This window comes from Embiotoca jacksoni, unplaced genomic scaffold (genome assembly GCF_022577435.1).
Source record: "Embiotoca jacksoni isolate LCO1_2020_lvr unplaced genomic scaffold, fEmbJac1.0.p SCAF_12, whole genome shotgun sequence".
In the NCBI taxonomy this organism is placed as follows: Eukaryota; Metazoa; Chordata; class Actinopteri; family Embiotocidae; genus Embiotoca; species Embiotoca jacksoni.
Window position 1 is genome coordinate 18,653,659 of NW_027185252.1, and position 20,119 is coordinate 18,673,777.

Genomic DNA, 20,119 nt, shown 5'->3' on the forward strand with positions numbered 1-20,119 from the left:
CAACCCAGCATGATATCATCCACTAGTTTGTGAACTCTGAAGCCTCCTGTTTGTATTTTTTTTTTTTTTTTTTTTTTTTTTTTTTAGGGCTGTCGCCATCTTGGTTTTGTAGAAATGACCATATTTGGATGAGCAGGGGGGAAGTGACTGGTGGATCTGACTAAGAACTCAAGGACACCATGCCCCGCCTACTTTACACAAACCCATACCTTTGTTTCCCGCTCTGTGATTGACACTATACTTGACACTAACTGCAGAGTACTAAGGCACTTAACTCGACCCAGCTTACACTCCCTTCACTGCGCTCTGATTTACCTACAAATACAGTTTGTGCCATGTCTACTGAGCGGATTTCCTCAGATTATAGACATTGTCATAGTGGCATTGGTTGGGGCTCATAAACTTGAGGAAGCATCTCCATCATTGTCGCTCCTTGGTTCAGATTTGAGGGACATGTTGGACACCTGATCAGAGCTGAACAGGATCAGGACTTCTGCTGGGTGCTGGAAGCAGTCAATTTAATTTCGTTTCCACTTTCCTTTCGGTCTCAGTTTGCTTTCTACACTTCCATTTCCTTTACTGTTGGAAATTTAATCTGGACTTGTTCTGGGCACAAACTGTCTCCTTCTTGCTTTTCGGACCCCATCCCACCCCACAATCCCTCATTTCTGATTCTCTGTCTGTGGTCGTCTCCTCTGTGTGGTTGAGCCTCCAGATCACTGCTCCCTAGATAACTCTAAGTCTGCATCTATCTCCTTAGACCGTCTGATTAGCAGGACGTCACACAAAGGGGAAGTAATCCCAGTCTGGACCCAGAAATAGACCCCTGGGAGGGGCCGGGCCAGCACAGAGATGCTCCATAGCCAACGTGCATGTGTCCACGGCTAATCCCTTCTTAAATAGCCCCTGGGCAAAGGAGCGAGGGAGGGAGCTGCTGCGGGGGACGTTACGCCGTGGGAGCAGCAGCCGTCAGTGTCCTCGGACACAACTCAGCAGGAGAGGAATTCAGACGCTTGTTGGACCGTAAGAGCAAAGTCCTTCAACCAGGATGAACTTTGCTGCCCAGTTATTCTACTCGAGCTACTTGAGCGAGCGACTTGAGCGTTTGTACTCACCGAGGCCTGCACTGAAAGCCAGCGAGGAGAATGACCCCTTCTGGCAGAGGTGGGAAATTACATGAAGTAGCCCCCTGACCTCTCCCCTACCCAGATCAACCCTGTAGTGACCGATCCACCCTCTGAGAGTTCAAAGGTAGCTCCTGCCTCCGCAGCTTCAGTACCTCTGTCTCCAGTTACTTCTATTCCTCCTCCTCCTCCTCTATGTTTGCTGCGCACCCAGACTATCACACCTTTGAATCTCCAGCCTCTTCCCCGTCTGCCTCTCATTAATCTGAAAATGAACTCAACAAAACCAACCCTTTGTCCTCCAAATCTGTGTCTGGCCGCTGCGGACCCAAAATCAAGGTTGAATGTCCGCCTTGATCCAGGTCGCCTCCAGAAATGGCCTCTTCCTCTTCCTTTCCTCTTCCTCAGCTCCTGCTCATTGTAGAAGAGAGATACCCCCCCGACCCTCCAAGCCCTGGTAGACTCGCTCCTCCGCTTGGTTCTCCACCTTATTCTCCTTTTTGTTTCCAGGTCATTTGGAAAGATTTAAAGAGAAATCAAAAGGTAGCATTGGAGTGAAGAAATAATCCCTTAATGCAATTCTGTGGCATTGCATTGTGCAATACGTAAATTACATTACAACACGATTTGCAATTACTTCCTCTTTGTTTGTCCCAGTTTACATGGAAGTCCACGCCTGTCAGGGTTTTCTAATGTGAACCAGTACCAGTAAGAAAGTTGTCGTTTGTGTGCCTGAAAGGATGCAAAGCTGCACTTTCAACATGCAACATCAGCGATCAGGTCACACGGTGCTAGGAAAAGCTTTCTTCTGCCAAATGAACATTGTTCCAGATGAAAGAGGAAGTGGCCAGTTGGGGCATTTAAAGGACATTAAGAATCCGAGACGCGATGATGAAAGCCCGGTGGACTGAAATGTCCCCTTCACTTTTTTTGTCTTTGCCCTCACTTTTTAGCTTTTTGTACCATTTTGAAATAAAAGAAGCTATTTTACCATTTCAGCTCTTCATCTCCTCCTTTGATGAGGCTTTTTGAGGCTGCCATGTTGCTCTTTCCCCCCCTTTGATGTCATTTTTGAACTCTGCCTTTGAACCGAAGCACCATAATCACAGGTGCAGCCTTGGACTTTTGTTATTCACAATCAAAAGAGGAGCATGCCGCCGGCCGTGTGGTTTAATGTCGGGTCTGAAAGGGACGGAGAAGTGGGGCAGGGAGCAGTAATGGAACTGGGAGACGAGGTGAAAAGTCACCGTATTGTTTCTGTCAGATCATGTGGTATAAATAGAGCGGGATGTTCTCTGCAGAGTGTTGGCAGAGGAGGGAAGATTGAGACTTTTGTTTGGGAGAGCTGCTCCACCTGGTGGTGCTATTTTAGCACACTGGGCTCACAAAGACACTTTTATCAGTGGACTCTTTATTATTTTACCCTGCGTGGGCTTCATCTGGAATATCATGATGCAGCAGACCCGTCCTTATACTGCAGATCAGTCCACCGTACAGCCCTATTCAAACCTACAAACTTACCTGTTAACCATTTGAGAACTGCTTTAGAGGCTAAGTGACTCAGTTAATCCTATTATTATGTTCACACTGTGTGAACAGCTCCCTCATTAACTAGAGAGAAACCTCCACAAGTGTGTCTGATCCAGTTTGGCATTGTGTCGTTTGAGGAATGATTTGTAGATTTGTAAAGAAATGGAACAATTTAAATGAAATGTACTGTTTGATTGCATCCCATGCCCATTCACCGGGCTGTTATAAATCAAACTGTCCAGCTCTCACACCTAAATTGCCACTTTAATCGCTCGCGTTTGTCCCCTGAAAAGAGAAGCTGAATGACCCAATGAATCATAAATTGACTTCTAGATGTATTCTGTCACAGGGTGGAAGCTGGGTTGACATGAAAGGTGAATTAATTTATCTCAGATTGAAGAATGTGGGGCCTCGGACGGGGAGGGAAACGCTCACGTTCCTTACGAGAGTCGAGGTCAGTTCGATTTTCGTCTGAACGTTACAACTGTAAAGTCGTCACTTTAGAAAAAGTTCTTACCACCAGTCTTGAATGTTAATGAGACTCAAGGAGTGATGAATGAACAGGGATTAAAATCACTTCAGTGATCAAACTTTATTCATATTGAACCTTTTAAACAAGTAAAATGTATTTTAAAGTGCTTTAAAAAGGGCTCATTAAAGTGGATTAGATTAATGCACAGATTAAAAAAAAAGATTAAAAAAGACAATAAATTAAATCACAGTCAGTCAGTAAAATGTTAATAAAAGGTAATAGAAGAGCATATATCATGATCAGAGTAACATCATTATATAACAAGTTCAAATGAAATAAGTAATAATGATGACAATGAGACAATTATAATTACAAAAACCATAAAATCATAAAACACCACATAAAAGCCAGACTGAAGAGATGTGTGTGTGTGTGTGTGTGTGTGTGTGTGTGTGTGTGTGTGTGTGTGTGTGTGTGTGTGTGTGTGTGTGTGTGTGTGTGTGTGTGTGTGTTGGATTGTAAATTAGCACTCTATATTGATGACACTTTGTTTCTCCTCAAAAAAATGTGACAGTGTTTCATGATCCTTTATGTCAGAAGACAATCCTACATCCTGGGTCATATCTGGTAGAAAAAAATCAAACAAATACGTTTTAACAGACATGAACTCCTTGTCTTTGGCTGCAAATGTTATTTCATAAAGTACATTTTTACACACCCAACCCAAACTACTGAACGTTTAATATCTCTAGATTAGGGTGTCTCAGAGAATCTTTCATTTTAATCACAGCATTACAATTATAGATCCTCTGAAGGAGGTTTATGAGGTTGTTGATGTATTTAAACAAAATTGCAGAATATTTGTTTCTTTTATACTATAAAACTGTATTCAGTCTATGAAATGTGTATTTAGTAACTGCAGCTCACACACTGACATTGCTAATTTTTCCAAAGCATCCTTTAATGTTGTGAATTTTCCATTCATTCATTTCATTAGGAGATTGCAGAGACTTGAATGCAGCATCATATCTGTTACACTCTAGTTCACTGTGGGAAACATGCAGTAGAAAACAATCATTGATTTTAAAAGTCCTGTGCTGTGCTGCACTCATGGGCTTTGGGGAAATAAACTTCGTGACCTGAGTGATGAACATTGAAACGTCTTCATTCAAGAAGCTGTTCACATATTCACATCTTCATTTTCACATCATCCATGTCTGCTCAGTTTTTATCTTCTAGGTTTATAAGATGTAAATTAAATCTGAGATACTGGAGCTTCCTGACTGCGCATGGTTAACACATTTCTCATGTTTGTTACATTAGCATGCAACAACAGCTTTGGTTTATACGAAAATAAAGGGAGCTACACATGATTTCGACTGAACTTTTATATAGTTGCCAAATATTTTCACTGTGAGACTGACAGGATTCAGGATGTGTAAAACGGTCTAATCTGTGCTGTCAATCATTTTTGGAAACCACAGGTAATTTTTCTGAAATGCAATGAGTTCCAAGTTGGACTGAATATGTGTGTGTTGTTTTGTTTCCCAGAGAGGAGCTGCATCTGGGCCCCGGTCAGTCCGTCGGCCCTTACAAATGCTGCCGCGTCAGTAACGGCAACACGACCCGCCGATCCACCCTAATCGAACCGGAGCGTCTGAAGGACTTCGGTGAGGAGGAGCTGATCAACGGCGACGTGACGTTCCATGACACCAAAGTCACGGGGGCCCCCGAGATCATGCTCATGGAACCCCCCAAAACCAGACGACTCAGCGAGTTCAGGATGGTCCCCAGACCTGTTCCTCAGTACCTCCGCTTCGAGGACATCAGCGCAGCAGCCTTCAGGATCCAGACGGGGATACAGAAGACACCTTGTACGGTACGCTGGCAAAGCATGAGCTCACTTAATGTGCACAGGCATGGTGGGAAAGAAAGAGGTGGGTGACCTCTGACTTCTGTTAGGGACCCAAGTCTCACAGCTCATCAGGGAATCTTTGAAAGATGTCAACAAGGCAACCAAAGCATGATACACCCATCAGTCCACGACAGCATCCTGTGTCTGTGTCGGGATTGGCCTCGCCTCGGCATGGAAAACCATGAGGTTGGAGTTACGTACAGAAACTGATGAGGTAGTTAGGAAAAGATTTAATTGAAGAAACTCACGTTGCTTTCACGGACTCCAACCCTGTTCTCCTGGGTTAAAGTCCTGGGTTTGATTGATCCAACACCACCAACCTACCTCCTCAGTCGGACTTTGTCACTTTAGTGCTTCATTATATCACTTTTGTCTTTTGGACCCTGGTCATACGAGTGTACGCGAAGTGACACTGATCCAGTATTCTCCAGTGAACTGATGATATTTGATGCTTTGGTGTGAAACTTGCCTGAAAATGTCGTTGGGATTGTTTTTAAGACAGACTGTAAACCTACAAGTCTTTAACAAGTCAAAAGGAATGACTTGCTACTGAAAAACAGATGTATTTCCACCTTTATTTTCAACGAGACACAACACAAGAACAGTATCTCTAAGACTCCCAGAAATGTTCCAGTGTCTCAATATCCAGCTCAAAGAAGGCAGTTTAAAACTAATGATGTGTTCAGATCAAACGCGAAGCGAATTATTCCCGCGGAGCAGTTACACACAAAGTCAATGCAAAGATGCGAATGTCCGCATATTTACAGCCGCACATGCGCGAGTAACGCAAGGCCAGAATTCGCTTGCATTTGGTCCTAACACAATATTAGAACTACAAGGAATGGACAGGTGGGCTGTTAACCATTACAATAACTATATATAATATGAATATTATGTATATGTGTGCAATGTCATGTTTGCTCTGTTCATTTACAGCATTTGTTGGAGTAAAAAGACTTTAAGTCAAGTTTCCTTGAAAGAAATCAGTTTGTGTTTACGCTGAGAATTCATTTTTGATGTCTAAATGATTATTGGTGAACCAACTGGCATTTCCTAAATGAACAGGGAAGACAAAGTATGTGCAGGTCAGTTTTTCCTGACATGAAACAGAGTTCAGCTGTGAAAGTGTTGCTTCTTTGTGTGTGCAGTACTCCAGACTGTCCAAACAGTACGGGATGGAGATCTACCTGAAGAAGGAGCATCTGCACTACACAGGCTCGGTGAAGGAGAGAGGAGTGCTCTACCTGCTCACCTCCCTCACGCAGGTAACACAAAGCACAACACCTCCCTCACACAGGGAACACAAGGCACAGAGAGAGGGGACAACTGACCGCTGCTGACCTGTGGTGATAAAAATAGTCAGAAGCTCAGAGATGCATTTATTTGCATGCGTCTGCTGTTTGTCTATGAACAGGTGAGACTCATTTCTACCACACACCAACAGTGTGACTGGAGCACCGGTTATGTTTCGTTTTAGAGTCGGTAGGTTTGATTTCCTGGTGAGAAACACAAACACTGACAGTACTTGTTTAACACACAACCTTCTGTCACACATAATGTAGTTCTTGACATTATTAGTTATATATGATTCTCAGTTCCTGGTGATATTGGAGTGTAAGTGCATCATACTGTAGTCTAACATGGGCACTTGAAAGGTACAGTGTACTAATCTTAGCCTTTTAATCTCCAACACACTGCAAATAGTTTCTACTGACTTTATTTACTCAGTTCTGTTTGCTGTGTGTACATATTTGTGATATATGACTCCATGTAAAGCAGTGTCGGGGAGTAACTTTTTACCAAATTACATTCTGTTGCTTTGCGTTTTTTGCCCTTCTGTCTCTATGCAGAGAGACTCCATTCATTTTGAAGAAAGCTCTCAAATTTTGAGCCTTGCTTTAGATTGTTCTTTTGTTTGAATTAGCATCGCCTCAGACAAAGAGGTATTTAAAAAGAGCCATTCAGGAATCAGTGTGAAAACCCTGTGAACAGCACTCAGGCCTGTTGATCGCTCTCTCATCACTCAGCATTGAGTCGACCTGAATCTAGACTTGGTTTGAGGTTCTGGGAAAATGTTTCCTTCACTGCAGTCAGCTGTGATCGACATACTGTCATTTATTTTGGTGGTTCTGTTTTTAAATCAATACATCTTAATTCAAGTTCTGTTGAATAACTTTAAATAAAGTTTGACAGTTTACACTCCAGGACTTTTCAGAATTAATGCCCAGTTTAAAACATTTGTCAGAAAATTCATCAAAGTAAAATTTCAATGATTAAGTAATTAAAATAATTACATTACTTCCTACATTTTTAACTATTCACTATAGCCTGTAACATTTCTAACCTTCCATCACTGATGTCGAGCGTTTGTTCACGTCCCTCCAGGAGCAGCAGAGGAAGGGTGTGATCGTGGCCACCGACTGTAACTTCTCCATGGCCGTGGCTCACCACGCTGTGGAGATGAAGATCCCGGTGTTTGTCATCATGCCATCATGCTGCTCCTCGCCCCGTCTCAGGATCTACAGAGACTATGGCGCCATGGTCATCTCCTACGGCAGCACGGGCCACGATTCCCAGAACCACGCCTGCCATCTGGCCAAAGAGAACGGATACCTCTACCTGGAAGAGTCAGTCCCACTGATATTCATTTTAAGATTTAATATAGCAGGAGTTAGAGTTAGAGAACTAGAGAACTCCGCTTGTGTTAGCTTTTGCATGGCCACTCTGAATCAATGACCAGCGTCGGTGGTTAACCACTTTTGTCCCGCCCCTCCTTCGCTGTGATTGGACGGCTGGTGACAGTGACGATTGCAGCGTTAACTTTTTTAAACTCTGTGGCCTGTAAAAATCGCAGAACGTTCAGCACAGAATAAACGGTCAGCACCTCATCAAGCTGATGACGTTCATTAAAACAATTTAAAAAATAATGCTGTACTTAGGAAAACACGCTTTATGGACAGTGGTGGCAGAGTGTCGGCCAGTTTTGGCACATGCTGATTGGTTAAAGTGAACCCGAGGTCTACGTCCAGTCGCATGGCACGAGTGCAAACGATCCCCTATGGAGGGGGACCAGACCCATATTCACCAAGTGAAAATCATATAATGAAAATAGATCTGGTTCGCACCAGGCTACAAATCTATATCCAGTATGATACAATTTCCCCTTTTTTGTATAACAAAAAGAGTGTAATACTTTTTTTTCTCTCTTTGCCGATGACCAGAGAGGAGAGTTCAGTATACCTGGCAGGCCTCGGCACTGTTGGCATGGAGATCTACGAACAAGTGCCCAAAGTTGACGCAGTGGTTATTCCTGCAGCTGGACAGTACAGTTTACTGGCCGGCACGGCTGCAGCCATCAAACACCTCAACTCTCGCATTCTTGTCATAGTAAGTGGACATTCATGGGTTTGGTGATGGTAATTAATAGAATTTATAAACATCTATATTTATAAACTTGTTAATGCTCTTCCTGCAAACGAGGCATGTAACCCTTTACTTTTTTATTGCTAAGCTGAGATTGCTCTTCGCCCACTCCATCACCCGCCTGGTATTAACACAAGTGTGCTCTTCATTCTGCTTGGATTTCCTTAATAAGATAAATATATTTGAAGTGTTGTTCGTCTGTTCCACAATGTGCCCACAGCAGCTTTTGCTCTTTTTACACTGGAGGCATGCGGCAGCCCTCTCCTTCCATTTTCATATCCTTTCCTCGTGGACAGTGAAGCAATCAAGTACATTTACTGCCAGGTCTTACCGAGTCATAGACGTTGTAAAATACAACAAAGCAACTGATTAAAGCTTCCAATCTGCCCATAGATGGTCCTGTTTTCATTAAAGTGATCATACAAATGTTTCATGTTGGTATTAAACAGCATTACAAGTAATCACAGTGGAGAGGAAGCAACTTTACTTTGAAATACAGCCTGTTTAATATGTTCCAGCTGAATTCAAGAGAAAATGTCTTGCAATTAGTGGATTAAATTACACTTACGTCATAGAGTGAACATGCACTGTGGATGAGCGGGAATAGACTTGGAATAACCAACAGTGACGTCACCCATTGGTTTGTAAACGGCCATAATGAGGCCTCGAGTTCGGCCAGAGGTGACCATATTTGGACGAGCTGGAGAGGAGAGAGCGGTTGATCTGACTTAATCTGATTGGGAATCTGAGTACATTACGCCCCATCTACCTGCAGTGGAGACCTGACGGCACCACAGGCCTGTCAATCAAACAGACACGTCCCCAAAAACACAGCATTTTGGAGATATTTTCGAATTAATGACAATTATTTTCAGATGGACCGCCAGAAAACTGACAAGAAGGAATGACTTTACCTAACCACACAATGATAACTTTTGAGTTTGTTTTCCCTGAAACAAGTTGAATGGGAGTCTATGGAGCCGGAAGCTTTTTGGAGCAAGACTCTAGTGGCACTTCTGCATCAGCCTCATTTTTTTGACCCGGAAGTTACATCCACGTTTATATACAGTCAATCACTGGAACATAATAGTTTTGCCACCCAAACAGCCCAGCTGGTCGGTCCACCACTACTTTGTTTTTAGTACTAATATGTTAGCATACTAACATGCTAAATTAAGATGGTAAATATTACTGTACACCTGCTAAACATCAGCATGTTAGCCTTGTCATCTGAACAAGCCTTGTCTTTCCTGAGTGCAGTTTCACAGAGCTGCTAGATCATAAACTCGTACCTTTATTTATAACTATGTATGATCATAATCACTTCGGAATAATCGAATCGATTTTCTCCAACAGGGAATTGAACCAGAAGGTTTCCCTCTCCTGCTACAATCCCTGAAAACAGACGGACCAGTCAAAGACATGCACAGCTACCCCAATAAGAAACTTTATGGAGGTAAACTCATCTCATGTCTGGTTACCCAGCTTAAAAACCTGCACTGTTTGAGTCATGAGTCATCTTTCATGTTTCAGATTTTTAGTGCAGGACTGTCATTAATGTAAATGTTGAATCAAAGTCATAACCATGTGCACATTTGGAATATTTTTCATTTCTCTCCTGAACATGTGATGATCTTCTGACTGTTCTCAGATCTGATGGAGCGTTCACTTGGTGTTAACACGTTTCACCTGGCAAAGAAACTGGTAGATAAGGTCATCTCCGTCAGGTACTGCAGCTCCACAGTACATTTCTTTGGAAAGCTTTTACTTGTGTGAAACAAACATAGCTGCTTTTTCCTCTGAAATAATGATGTCTTTAAGGATACTGTGACCGGTATTGTTAAAAGTCATCTCTGTACTAACTCATCCTGGTATTTAAGAGTCATAGCAGTCCTTTTGGTTTTCTCACAGTGAGGAGAACTCTCTGGTGGCGATGCTGCGGTTTCAGGAGTTTGAACGCTCCACTGTGGACACGGAGGGAGCCATGGGACTGGCCGCCATCCTGGCCGGACAACTACCAGAGCTGAGAGGCAAAAAGTGGGTCAGACGTACCTGAAACCTACAGAGAAATTCTCCTCACTTATTCCCCTTCGGAGAATAGACTTCAGCTTCATCAAAAGTTGTCTGAGATCAGTTTTTCCAACAGATTAAAAACCCTTTGTATCATTTTAAATATAGTCCAAACACTGAGGGCTGAAATGTCTTTTTACTTAACGCCTGAAAAGCTGACATTCTGGCAATGCAGCGTTGTCAGCACTGCTAATCCTTTTGGCTGCAGATGAAACAAGCCTCTGTGTCTGTGCTGTAGAGTTGCTGTAGTGGTGACAAGCGCTAACATGGAGCTGGAGCTGGTGAGGCAGTGCGTGGACCGGGCTCTGGTGCTGGACGACCGGGTCAGTAAGTTCTCGGTGCAGCTGGGAGAGTGGCCAGGAGACATGGCCAAGCTGCTCGACGTCCTGTCCAGAGAAGACGTCAGGTAGACGGGGCACCCGTCCATCCACACATTCTTTTTTTCTTTTTTTTAAACCCCACGCTAAATCTGTCTTTCTGTTGAGCCTGGTGAGACGTGTAATTCTTTCCCCTGTCTTGTCTTCTCCCTCCCAGGTTGTTGGATGTCTGCCATCGGAGACACAGCAACAAGTCAGACCTCTTTAAGGCAAAGGTAGGTGACTAATCTCACCGCTCATCTACTTTTCCTTCAAAGCCACGAAACTCTTGGTTTGTTTTTTTTATTTGGCGGGAATTAGAAGGCCAAAAATACAAATAAAGTAAATAAAGACAGTTATTTATCTACAACTTAATTGGACAACAACATTCATAACTGTAGATAAGTGGCCTGTTTGTAGTGATACCCTTATGAGTAGTTATTCATGGATTATTTTTTCATCATGGCATTATTACCAAATATAGACAGTATTAATAAATTATTTATTAATAGACGTGAGATACAATTTATATGCTTGTTTACAAAATATACCAAAACGTTCAAATAACTGACCCTGGTGTGAGGTTTTAAAGTGACTGTGTAACTTCTGAAAGAAAAAATAACTCATTATTCTTCTAAGAAATGAAAAGTTAAATTGATAAGTAATAAAACACAATTCATGGCTGATCAATGCAGACTTTGGACACGCAGAAACGTACAACGTTCCATTCAGACTCCAGTTACGGTACGAAACAGTCTGTGCAGCCATGAGACGGATTTGTTGACGGATACAGGACGGGAATTTGAACTTCCAAAAACTTCCAAAGTCCGACAGCGACTGCTTCAATCACAAATGTACCTACTTCATCGTTGTCATGGCTACATGCGATGCACATCATCACTTTACAATGGGCACCTGGAGGCCTACGGTTGAGGAAGTGATGGCATATTCAAGGAAAGGAGTGTCTGCAGGACTTTAACACCATGTGTGTGTCCTTGTACCCTTTTAATTAATACATTATCGAGGTGTGAGACAGTGAATGTCCTTGCACAGCCTCCCTTCAAAATAAATGTTCCCTGGTGCATTTGCAGTCACCACACTCACAGTGTGAACAGTCTGTGTGGTCACAAACTTTAGGGTCGTACGCTGACATCTGCAGCGACGTCATTTATGTCACTTGGTCTGGTGTGACCATTAGTTCACATCGGCCAATTTGAGCTTGTTAGCAAACTGTAAACACAGTATTGCTGTGCAACTGATACGACTCTTCAGTACTTTTTAGCATCATCCTGTCATTGGTACCACAATGGTGGCTGGTTCAACAGAAGTTACACATTCTGATATTATAATTTACAGTAGAAAAGAAGCCTCTGGGTACACCAATGCAAAGAAACTTAACTGATGAATCCTCTTGGACCAGTTATCTTATTTTAATAATGGTTTCCTTTATTATGTCTTGCTTATAAAACCTGATTAAAATGCTAGATTGCATTGGAAATTATCAGAATTGTCCCATAACCTCCTGGCTTTATTATTACCCTTGTAGTCTGCACTGTTTATGCACCGGCGGTGTCAAAAGGTGAAAGGTGTTGCATAACGTCACCGCCCTAATTCTAATCAGTGTGTGTGATGCCAGAGGGGTAACTACCTGTGTGTGTGTGTGTGTGTGTGTGTGTGTGTGTGTGTGTGTGTGTGTGTGTGTGTGTGTGTGTGTGTGTGTGTGTGTGTGTGTGTGTGTGTGTGTGTTGACAGGTGGAGTGTGTGGTGGAAACCAGGGATAAGACACAGAGCGCTCAGATGCGCAAGACGCTGGGCGAGCGCTACCCTTCTATATGCTGGCTGGACCGGTGATCACAACAACAACAACAACAACAACAACAACAACAACAACAACAACAACAACATGAACACAAACTGCACTCACAATAGAAACATTTAAAAAAAACAGGAAAGACACAGTGTTAAAAAGTGAGATGACCTGCAAACACATGCTGTGACATAAACAGACGATGCTTGTTCAGCAGTGTGTAAGAAAAGCCTTGAGATTATAGAGCAAATATTATTCATATTAAGTTTATTACTTATGCTGCTATTGTACTTTGTTCATCCTGGCACCCTTATTACAGTGAAGTGGTTAGACTGCATGACTTGGAGCATGAATCTCCCTCTGCATTAGCTGCAGGTTGGACTGTACAGATAAATGCAGGTCTTCTCTTCCAGTACGCACTACAAACTCCCGACAAACACCAGAACATGAGATCTATTTTTCCATGAGTGATGTTTTTCAAATTCTGTATATATTTCTGTATTTATACTGTCCGAGGTGCTAGTGTCAGTCCGAGTAAACGTCTTCTCCAAATAAAAACTGGACAAATGACCCGGCCTCCTGCTTTCTGTGACGCGTGGGAGTGTTTGTTCCTGGTCAGGAGTAAAAGTGACGCAGGATGTGAAAGTGAATTGTGTCTGCCCTGTCACTCCTGATTAATGGTTGGAGACAGCTCGAGTGGAGACGGGGCTGTTTAAGACGGGTTAAGGCTCTTAAGTTCATAAGCAGAGGACATGTTGACCCCGCACGACTGCTTCACCCTTATTTAGCTCACATCACACTTCGTCTGTGTGATGCAAACACCTTCTTGTTGGAGGTCACTGAACAACAGAGTTGTGATTTGTAAGTCTAAGTAGAACTAATGCTATGTCTTCTAAAATTATTGGTTAGGTTTAAGCTTGCTGTATTTTATAACTGTATAATATAAAATTACAGACATGAGCAGACATTGAAGGTCGGTTTTAGAAGCGCCGATAGAGCTGCAGCGCCTCAAATCATGACGCAGGGAGTTTTACAGAAAAAGATGATTGCCCAAATGGCAGTGCGGCAAAATGCTACTGTCTCATATGGAGAATGCTCTTGTAGATAATAGACTTTACTGAGCGAGTATACATTAGGTCCCATAATAAAAAAGGGACCAAAGCATTTAAAATGTTATACACCAGACACAAATTTTAAAATAATCAAAAATTTTGAATTTTTTAGCAGGAGCTAATTGAAATTAGCCTCAGCCCTGTACTTTGTGTTTGGAGCTGATTAGCATGCTAACAGGCTAAAGGGCATTGTCAACATGGTAAACGTTACTTCTTACATAAAGCATTTAGCTTAGCTTAGTTCATTTTCACAGAGCCACAGGACTGTATCCTCATTTGTTTGAACATGTTTTAGGTGAATTCTTCTGTCAAATTCAGTAATATTTAGGGTGAAGACCAGCTTGCTTTTAGAGGAATAAAACTCGGAGTGAAAAACTTCAGATGCAGTTCTTGAATCACTCTTTATTTTGCAGGGTTAACATTAAGACTTCCAGCATGTAGTTTAAAAACTCACAGCACTTCAGTATGAGAAAGGCAAATGCGACAGCAGCTCTCTTTATTTTATTTTTTTTATCCTGGAAGACTTTTGAGGCTGATGGCAGCGTACCATCTGCAGCCAACCTGTCTGACATTATGTTCATCACAGCAGCTGAAAAAATACATCCCGGATGCCACCATCCAGGCTGAATGTAAACATCATGAGAGCACACAGCAATTTCATTAAAGATTCCCCTTATCCTTGTATTGGACTAAAAAAAAGAAAATCTCCACACAGATTCGTCTAGAAAACTCTGATGCTTAAATAACTTCTGTTAATGTTATTAATAAAAACTTTATGAAGGCCGCCATCCTTCAGCTTTGTGTACAGAAAATATATGGAATGAAACAGAGATCACCATAGGAATAAAGGCATTAAGAGAATTTGTAGTGTCTTTATCAAAGATATATTATTATATTTATGTTAATAGAAAAGGCTCAGATGTCTTCCTCCAGTACATCTCTGTGCCCCTCAGCAGGATTTTATGCTGAAGACAAAGACGGTGGAAGAAGAAGAAGCACCAGGAAGCGACTGACTCTTGATTCTCTACATTGTGCGGTTTTGTTGCTCTGTCGGCGTCTCCTGCTGCCGTCACTGCTGTTTGGGACGCTCGGGGTCGTACTTGATGAGCAGGCCGAGGGAGGCGAAGCCAAACAGAAAGGTCTGGAAAACCCACAGGCAGCGAGTGACCGTGCCGTTGATACCTTTGTTACTGCAGGGAATTAATTCAGACACAGACAAGGGTTAGTTTCTAGTTATGTCCACAGTGGGTGGCCCAGCATTGTGTCATTCATCATTTGCAACTAAAGCATCGAAAGAAATATTTATTTCTGTTAACATATGGGTATGAAACTAGGGACAAGCGAGTACACCATTATTTGTATCCGTACTCTGAAGGGGCGGGGCTTAATCAGGAGTTGTTAGTGTGTGTGTGTGTGTGTGTGTGTGTGTGTGTGTGTGTGTGTTGGGAGGGGGGAGGGGGGCAGCTACTGATTGTTAGAAGCCACAGCCACCAATGACAATTTTCATCAGCACGGGTATTGTTGAAATATATACTCGTACTCGTCAAAAGTACATTATCTGTTCCTCTGTACCCGATATTCGTAGCAGCCGAGTACTCTTAGGATGGACAGTGTGTTTGAGAGGAGCTTTTAGGCTTTTGAAGGATAAACAACAAGAGGTCACAGTTCCTAATCGGAAAACAGTGGATTTACTCCTTTGTTAAAGTATCTCAAAAAGCGGCATTTTAAGGGGCATGTCTGTTTGATTGACACGCCTGTAGGGCAGTCGGGTTTACGCTATAGGTGGGTGAGGGCATAGTGTCCTCGGGTTCCCAATCAGATCGACTCAGATCAACCGCTCGTTCGTCCCCAGCTCGTCCAAATATAGTCACTTTTGGCTCCAAAATAACGGCAGGTCACAAACCAGTGGGTGACGTAAGTGTTGGTTGTAGCTTGGTATGTACGTATGTATGTACGTGTGTTTGTTTGCCCCTCTGGACATGCGACCTGTTTGATATTAATAAACTTTAATAAAACAGCAACCGCCAAACTAGCAGCACTGCTTCTTCTACTTCTGCAGCCTCTCCAGCTCCCTCTTTGTTTCTTTGGCCTTGTTAATGAACATCTCTTTCAGCGGTTTTTGTTTATCCAACTGGATCCTTGTTTCCTTCAATTCTTCGGAAAGTCTGGACTTTTCAGCCGAGCGGTTGGCCCGCTCTGTTTCCAACAGCTCATTCAGTCTTTTGATTTCTTGGACAAACGTATTGCGCTCCATGAACATGTCCTGGTTCCCTCCTCTTAATGGCCTAAACCTGTGGAACCTCGAGATTGGACTGGCCAATTGTTAGCGAGTTGAATCACAGAAATCTTGTTTATAATCGCAGCTCGTCTCTGAACAGATGTAGTCTGTATCAGTCGTCGGCGTCTAGCTATTACTCACAGTGGTGTCACTTGCTAAAAAAACTGGAATGATCTGATAGCAGAGGCCTTATATAGTGACCTGATGATGTCACAATGGGCATAGCATGGAATTTCCCTTCGATGTCTGGCTGCAGTCCTCCAGATTTCCATTTCTTCTTCTACTACTTTTTTTCCCCCTCCGTGTTTGTATTCAAAATCACAATCTGTGTTTAAGATATAAACACACAAAGGCTGCCCCACTATCAGCATTCAAAAGCAGTTTCAAAACAGCTATAAATCCCAAGCAGCAACAATGTATTTAATAAAGATCAGATATCCATTTTATTTCACTATTTACTTTATATTTAACAGGTTATTGTTATATTTTTTTTATGGTTAAATGGGTCATGGGTCTCTTTTTTAGGCGGAGATTGTAGCTACTATGTAGCATGATAGTATCTAAATATCTAATTTATGAAGAAAAACAATTTCCATTAAACTCAAGAGTTGATGTTCATGTGTATGTGGATTAAGAATTTGATTACAGCACCACCTAGTGGACGTTAAGGTTCCTGTCATTCTTACCTGCATTGCCTTAGTGCAACACAGGCCTCAACCACATGAATAGCAAAGGCTGCCCACCACCTGTAACAAAAAAAAAAAACATTTCTCATCAAACTGTGAAAATCTACCGAAACATCTTTACGTAACAAATCAAATCACTTCTAAACTCAGAAACGATTGTGATGTGAAAACATGACAACAATCTTCAGTTTTGTTTTTCCTCATGTAAAGATGACTAACAGCAACCATGACATCACCCGTGAGGTAATGGGAGTCACATGCCCTCACTTCAAGTCAACCACTTCACACCTTTCAGACCTCCAAAGCCTGAATGATGACTCAGGCACATGACTTAAACACGAACACAACATGATGCTTTTGTTTGCTGTCTTACTACTGTTGTCATGTGATCAAAGGACTAATTAACAGCCTGTGAATGAGGCGCTGACGGCTCGGGAGGGAAAAGCTGTGAGGCTGCTTTGACCATCGTTTGAAGCGGCTCTGATCACATCAATCACCTTTTAATGAGAAAACAAAACACGTTCTGTTAGTGAGAGGTGCTGCAGTGTTGCTGATTAAAACGCTTGTATTCTGCGCAGAAAAAGTGTCTATCTTTATTCAGAAAGAGTATATCTGATGGCACTTACCCTTTGTACATGATGTTGGCATAATTATCCACCAGGTGTCTGCAGAAGCTGCCAAAAGGACCAAGGTGGTCAAATGGGATTTTTTCTGGCGTAAACACGATGCACTGAAAAACAGCAATGAAGTAGTTCAACGTTGACTTAAATAACCCATATGCACAAAGCTATGCAGTATACGAGTTTGACTCACACTGTAACTTTTGAATCCCTTTAGTGCTGCGACTAAAACCGAATTACGACCTTTAATGAAAGACTGCCTGTGTTGTAAGAGACTGTACAATAACACGCAGTTTGTGGCATACAGGCGAGCGGAAGAAGAGTCACCGGCTCTTCAGCTGAAAGCCGACTCTGTACTCTCCATCGTCTGCTCTCAGGAGATAAGTTGTCATTTCCATTAGAAGGTGCGCAGTAATGAGCTGTATGATTTTAGGTGTCCTGTTAATGGTGCGGCACTGTGACTGTCTCCCTGTAGCGGTTTGGATCGTGACTGTAGGCGCTGTGTGCTCGACAGAGCGCAGCCTTGTTGTGAGAAATGATGAAATTCATCACAGTTTTGGTTGTTAATCCGTTCTGCACTGTGTCTGAAGTGCTATTCATGTGAAATTGAATGAGTGTATATGTGGACACTAAAATCGACTTTTCAGATTTGAACCTGTTAAGCTGATGTCACCTATTAATGCTGCATCCCATCTACTGCCATTTAAACCACTTTCAATCATTCACTTCAACAGCCGTCTTTCTGAATCTGATTCCACATTAACTGACCGGAGTTATATCAGTGAAGATAAATTAAAAGTCAAAGACCCTTGACAGAACCAGGTAATAACCTATCACGTTTAATATGTCTTTATTCCCCGAAAAACGAAATTAAACTGGTTAATAAATGTATAAAGTATGTCAAAAACAACACCTCACGTGACCTGATCAGACTGACAGTGTCACATTGTGCTGCTATTGTCTTCTTCTTCTTTCCACCTGCGACCTGTCAGTCAGATTTGTGTCCATACAGTATGAGCTGAAAGGCGTAAAAGGGTCATTGTTGGAGGTCAGTGAGGTGTGTCGATGCTGAACTGTGTTTCTTCAACTATTATAGGTTAAAAAAAAAAAAAAAAAAAAGAAGCTATGATAAACAAACCTTTTACTATGTGTGTATATTTCTGCTGTTAAATTTCTGTCTACATTACTGTGTATGTGAAAACGGTGTGATAATTGTTTTGGGAAATACACGGAATTCCATTGAAAAAGATCTCAATGGTTTTTTTTTTGCGTCTGTGTCCAGCACAGCAACACATCTCTGACACATCTGAAGACATTTTGAAATTATGTTTTGGCTGTTGCTCAGTTCGGCATATATTATATTATATTATATTATATTATATTATATTATATTATATTATATTATATTTGATGAACTTGTATCTTAGCTACAAGTTAAACCACGGTGTTTACTGTGTAGTCCACTTGTTAGCCTTACTGTCGCAGTGTACTGTCGGAGGGAATAATTCAACATCGTTATAGGCATTTGCCAAAGAACACAGGAACATTAAACTAACGTTATATCGTGACTGCAGTTTGGCAGCGACAGTCAGCAGAGAGCGGACTTTAAACTGGACTTCGCCCTGAAGTTAGTTTGACCTGTGCTCTTACTGAGGACTGATAAGATTAGCTTTCAGCAAAACAGTGACTTGGCAATGACCTCCAGGGCCATTTTTCCACTTAATATTAAGTTCTAAATGTCAATATAGAAAAATTAAGAGAAACAGAACGGTTATTAGCGCAAGTGCGTTATTTCGTTTTGAGAATAAAAAAAACAACGACCCGGAGGACATTTTCCGCAACACAACACCGTGGCATTTAACCGCGCGGGTAGAGAAACAATGACAAACGGCGCTCCTTGTCTTTATTCTATCGCAGTTCAATTACAGCGGATACAATGAACTTACAGTAAAAAATCCCACTGAGAGTGTCACGGTGACAATCCAGAAGAGGCTGGTTCTTTTAAAGAAGTCGCGTCCATCACTTTTAGCCATAGCTGCTGCTGCTCTGCGTTGGTCCCGCTGTCAAATATGACCGTGTAATAACAACAGCGGCGAGAGGAGAGCTGACCGGGACACCGGGATGGAGGACGGACGGGGAAGGGGTGACAGAGGGATGGTATTTATTTTGTGTAGACGGTGGTGTAAGAAATATGTATATCATTTACTTATGTGCAAGTACTAACGCCTCACTGTAAAAATACACCACTACAAGTTAAACTCCGGCATAAAGCTTATTTAAGTAAAAGTAGCTCATGAAATTATCATCGGCAAAATGTATGAAAGTATGAAAAGTGAAAGAACTCATTATGCAGTAAAATGGTCCCTGCTGGTGTTTTACTATTATATATATGATGTTTTTGTATTAATACTACTAATGTGGATGTTGTATTTTACCGCAGTAGATGTTTGAAGTTGTGGTCGGTTTATATAGCTACAGTGGTTTAATCTACATTAATGAATAATTTTCTATAGGATCGTCTTAAGCCTGTACAGTAGTCCCATTGTCCTGAGAGGACCATTTATCTCTATGATCTCTATGATTTTCATGAAGTCAGAAAGACAGTCCTGTTTTCAGCTTTGTGGCATGATCAAAAGAGTTTTTAACATGTTTCTTTATCCTAAAAAGTAAGCAAATATTTCACAACCTATATAGGAACAGTTAATCCTCCTGTTTATTAGAAATCT

At 41.9% G+C, this 20,119-nt stretch overlaps 2 protein-coding genes across 2 annotated transcripts; one reads left to right on the plus strand and one right to left on the minus strand.

Annotated features, from left to right (window-relative positions):
- Positions 1-1,048: 1,048 nt before the first annotated feature.
- Positions 1,049-12,741, plus strand: LOC138195024 (L-threonine ammonia-lyase-like). Its single transcript, XM_069144090.1, has 11 exons — positions 1,049-1,164; positions 4,678-5,005; positions 6,190-6,306; positions 7,427-7,668; positions 8,263-8,428; positions 9,821-9,920; positions 10,116-10,191; positions 10,376-10,501; positions 10,773-10,940; positions 11,069-11,126; positions 12,643-12,741. Exons 1-11 carry the CDS (start codon positions 1,049-1,051, stop codon positions 12,739-12,741), a joined length of 1,596 nt encoding a protein of 531 aa, XP_069000191.1.
- A 1,487-nt stretch (positions 12,742-14,228) lies between these two features.
- tmem254 (transmembrane protein 254) lies at positions 14,229-19,456 on the minus strand. Its single transcript, XM_069145266.1, has 4 exons — positions 19,340-19,456; positions 17,400-17,503; positions 16,774-16,833; positions 14,229-14,999 (listed from the first exon to the last, which is right to left on the minus strand). Exons 1-4 carry the CDS (start codon positions 19,424-19,426, stop codon positions 14,879-14,881), a joined length of 372 nt encoding a protein of 123 aa, XP_069001367.1. The 5' UTR covers positions 19,427-19,456; the 3' UTR covers positions 14,229-14,878.
- Between the last annotated feature and the right edge of the window lie 663 nt (positions 19,457-20,119).

What these genes read in the sequence shown, in the direction of transcription:
- tmem254 (XM_069145266.1), bottom strand. Translation starts at nt 19,426, where the DNA reads ATGGCTAAAAGTGATGGACGCGACTTCTTTAAAAGAACCAGCCTCTTC. An exon ending in TCTCAGTGGGATTTTTTACT is followed by an intron (nt 17,504 to 19,339) that starts GTAAGTTCATTG and finishes GCTGTTTTTCAG; the next exon opens with TGCATCGTGTTTACGCCAGA. An exon ending in GCCAACATCATGTACAAAGG is followed by an intron (nt 16,834 to 17,399) that starts GTAAGTGCCATC and finishes TTTTTGTTACAG; the next exon opens with GTGGTGGGCAGCCTTTGCTA.
- LOC138195024 (XM_069144090.1), top strand. Translation starts at nt 1,049, where the DNA reads ATGAACTTTGCTGCCCAGTTATTCTACTCGAGCTACTTGAGCGAGCGA. An exon ending in CCAGAGCTGAGAGGCAAAAA is followed by an intron (nt 10,502 to 10,772) that starts GTGGGTCAGACG and finishes TCTGTGCTGTAG; the next exon opens with AGTTGCTGTAGTGGTGACAA. An exon ending in CTGTCCAGAGAAGACGTCAG is followed by an intron (nt 10,941 to 11,068) that starts GTAGACGGGGCA and finishes TCTCCCTCCCAG; the next exon opens with GTTGTTGGATGTCTGCCATC.